The sequence below is a fragment of the Contarinia nasturtii genome, unplaced genomic scaffold (assembly GCF_009176525.2).
Source record: "Contarinia nasturtii isolate CC-2019 unplaced genomic scaffold, AAFC_CNas_1.1 Cnas_scaffold_2921, whole genome shotgun sequence".
Classification (NCBI taxonomy): domain Eukaryota; kingdom Metazoa; phylum Arthropoda; class Insecta; order Diptera; family Cecidomyiidae; genus Contarinia; species Contarinia nasturtii.
The window spans coordinates 1-2,401 of NW_022200238.1; the positions used below are offsets into that span (position 1 = coordinate 1).

The window sequence follows — 2,401 nt, forward strand, 5'->3', positions numbered from 1 at the left end:
TTTCCATCATCATCATCATCATCATCGCATCGGCATCGTCATTTGAAAATTACCTTGCACATATTATAGAATTAATGTGAGTGATGATAATGGAAAAAGAATCAAAGGAATGGATCAGGAATTGTAGAGTAATGAAATAGTAATTTTTAAGTAAGTATGCCTGCGGTTTTACGGTTGCGATTTCTTTGGATGAATGGCATAAAACCCCACAAACTTGCTCCTGCAAGTAAAACTAGACCGAGTATAGAAAATAACGCTGGTATGCTTTCGTACCTAAGAAGAGAAAAGAACAAAAAATCAAAAAAATACATACAAAAAAACCATTACATTTCGTACCATAATCCACAAATTGGTGGTCCTATTAATTGCAATATACCTAGAATAACCAATTATATACGATTTTTATAAATGGAAATAAAATTTAGGGCATGTCAATGGAATTTCTCTTTTACAAAAAAAAAAATTATATTCAAAAGTAATGCAATGACCACAAATAAATTGAAAATCGCTAAGCAAACAACTTTGCTTGTAGAACTACTCATATATGATTCATTTACGCAGTAATATTGACCATGGCGGGACTGTGCGGAATTTTGCAGAGATGACTTACAAACGATGTGTGTACAGCACTTCTATCTTCTATGTGTATCATTCTAACGCAGATGCTCAGTAACTTAGCTGTGGTTATGGCTATCGAGGTGTTCGTTTGAACAAAATAAATCCATGAACAGCAAAGAATGCTGTTGCTCTCGTACACACAGCATTTGCATGCTAAGAAAGCAAATGTTTTGAATGACTTTTTTTATAAATTTCGTTTCAACTTTTTTTCTCAAAATTTATTCGGTATTACTATTTTCGGTAAATATTTGGTTATGTCCATTTTTAATGATAATCATAATAATAACTGCACCGAACAGCGTTCCTTCGCCTTGGTGGTTTATTCAAAATTATTCAAATAAATATAATTTGATTCTTACCATTAACAAAAAGACTGATTCCATAAGTCGAAGTTAAGCGTTCAGTTCCCAACATGTCTGCCATAATAACGGCGGTAATTCCAACATAAGTGCCAGATGCCAATCCAAATAATCCACACCAAAAGCTGACCATCGAATAAGTACGAGCGAACGGCAAAACAGCAAGGCTAAAACCTGAAAGGGCCAACCTAATACAAAAATAACAGAATAAAACAAAAGAATAGAAAAAATATCAAGTAATGAGAATGATATAATCACGGGGTATGGCAATCCCCAAGTGACGCAATACCAATATACAAATCACAGCGGACGGCAGTTCGCGCGAGTGACGAAACCACATTAAAAATTTCATATGAATTCCTATGAAAAATCAAAATGTCTGTCTGTCTGTGGCCAATTTTGCGTAGTTGTTTCTGATCTTTTCGAAACTTTCTGTGATTAAAGTACAAAAAAAACTAAGACTTTTTTGTTCCGGCACTTTTCGATTTGGCCGCCATGTTGACCGTGGCCGGCCTCCAAAAGTCACTTTTTGACTTTTGTCCCTACAGACACCGAGGCACATACACTTGACACACCCCGGATATATGCACCTCGTTGGAAAGGTCTTGAAGTAAGCTATCGAATGGTGCCATTTGTGGCCCAAAAATTTCAAGTTGGAGTGGCCAAATTGGCCAAAAACCAAAAGGTTACTTTTTGGCCGGACACATAATGGTCATTAGCTCGAAAACTAGTCTTTTTTGGTCACTTGAAAATTTCACCGATTTTAAGGCCCAAGTAGCTTTAAAATGCCGCATAGCTTATACCCCTAAAAATTCTTGTCTTCAAGATATGGCCTTTTTTATTGCAAATATGGCCAAAAATGGGAGTTTTAAAATTTAAAGAATTTTATGGGCCAAAATGTGTTCCAATGACTCTGTAAATATGCTCTGTGACTGGCCAAACAAAAATGAACAAAATATCGACAGTTTTTAATGGCTATCCCACCAAAAATTCGGCCAAATGTACCAAAATTCGATTTTCACAAAAATGTCTAGATGTATGAAATATGAAATGTTAACCACAAATAACTACAAGTTTGATAGTCTCCTCGCATTAGATCGATAAAATACCGAATCTTATGTCCCCTCCCACCAGGCCAGAAGGTGGACTATCGTTGGGAGAGGTGCTAACCGCATAGTCACAAAAGAAATTAAAAGAAATCTACAAAAATGTTAGTATAAATGGCAAACTATGCAAAAGGTCATGCAAAAATGGCCATTATTTCATACGGTCGCTGTGGGACCTAGACTTGACATAACCAGGACATACTCGTATGCATATTCGTTGGAAAGGGCGCACACTACCCAGGGGGTCAAAGTACCCGATTGGGCTCAAACTTCACACAATTTTAGTGATTAATTAGTGAAAATTTGTGACGCAATTTT

General features: G+C 36.2%; 1 protein-coding gene across 1 annotated transcript; it reads right to left on the bottom strand.

The window, feature by feature from the left end:
* Positions 1-6: 6 nt before the first annotated feature.
* On the bottom strand, positions 7-1,177 carry LOC116349520 (monocarboxylate transporter 14-like). Its single transcript, XM_031781001.1, has 3 exons — positions 978-1,177; positions 337-376; positions 7-273 (listed from the first exon to the last, which is right to left on the bottom strand). Exons 1-3 carry the CDS (start codon positions 1,108-1,110, stop codon positions 147-149), a joined length of 300 nt encoding a protein of 99 aa, XP_031636861.1. The 5' UTR covers positions 1,111-1,177; the 3' UTR covers positions 7-146.
* Between the last annotated feature and the right edge of the window lie 1,224 nt (positions 1,178-2,401).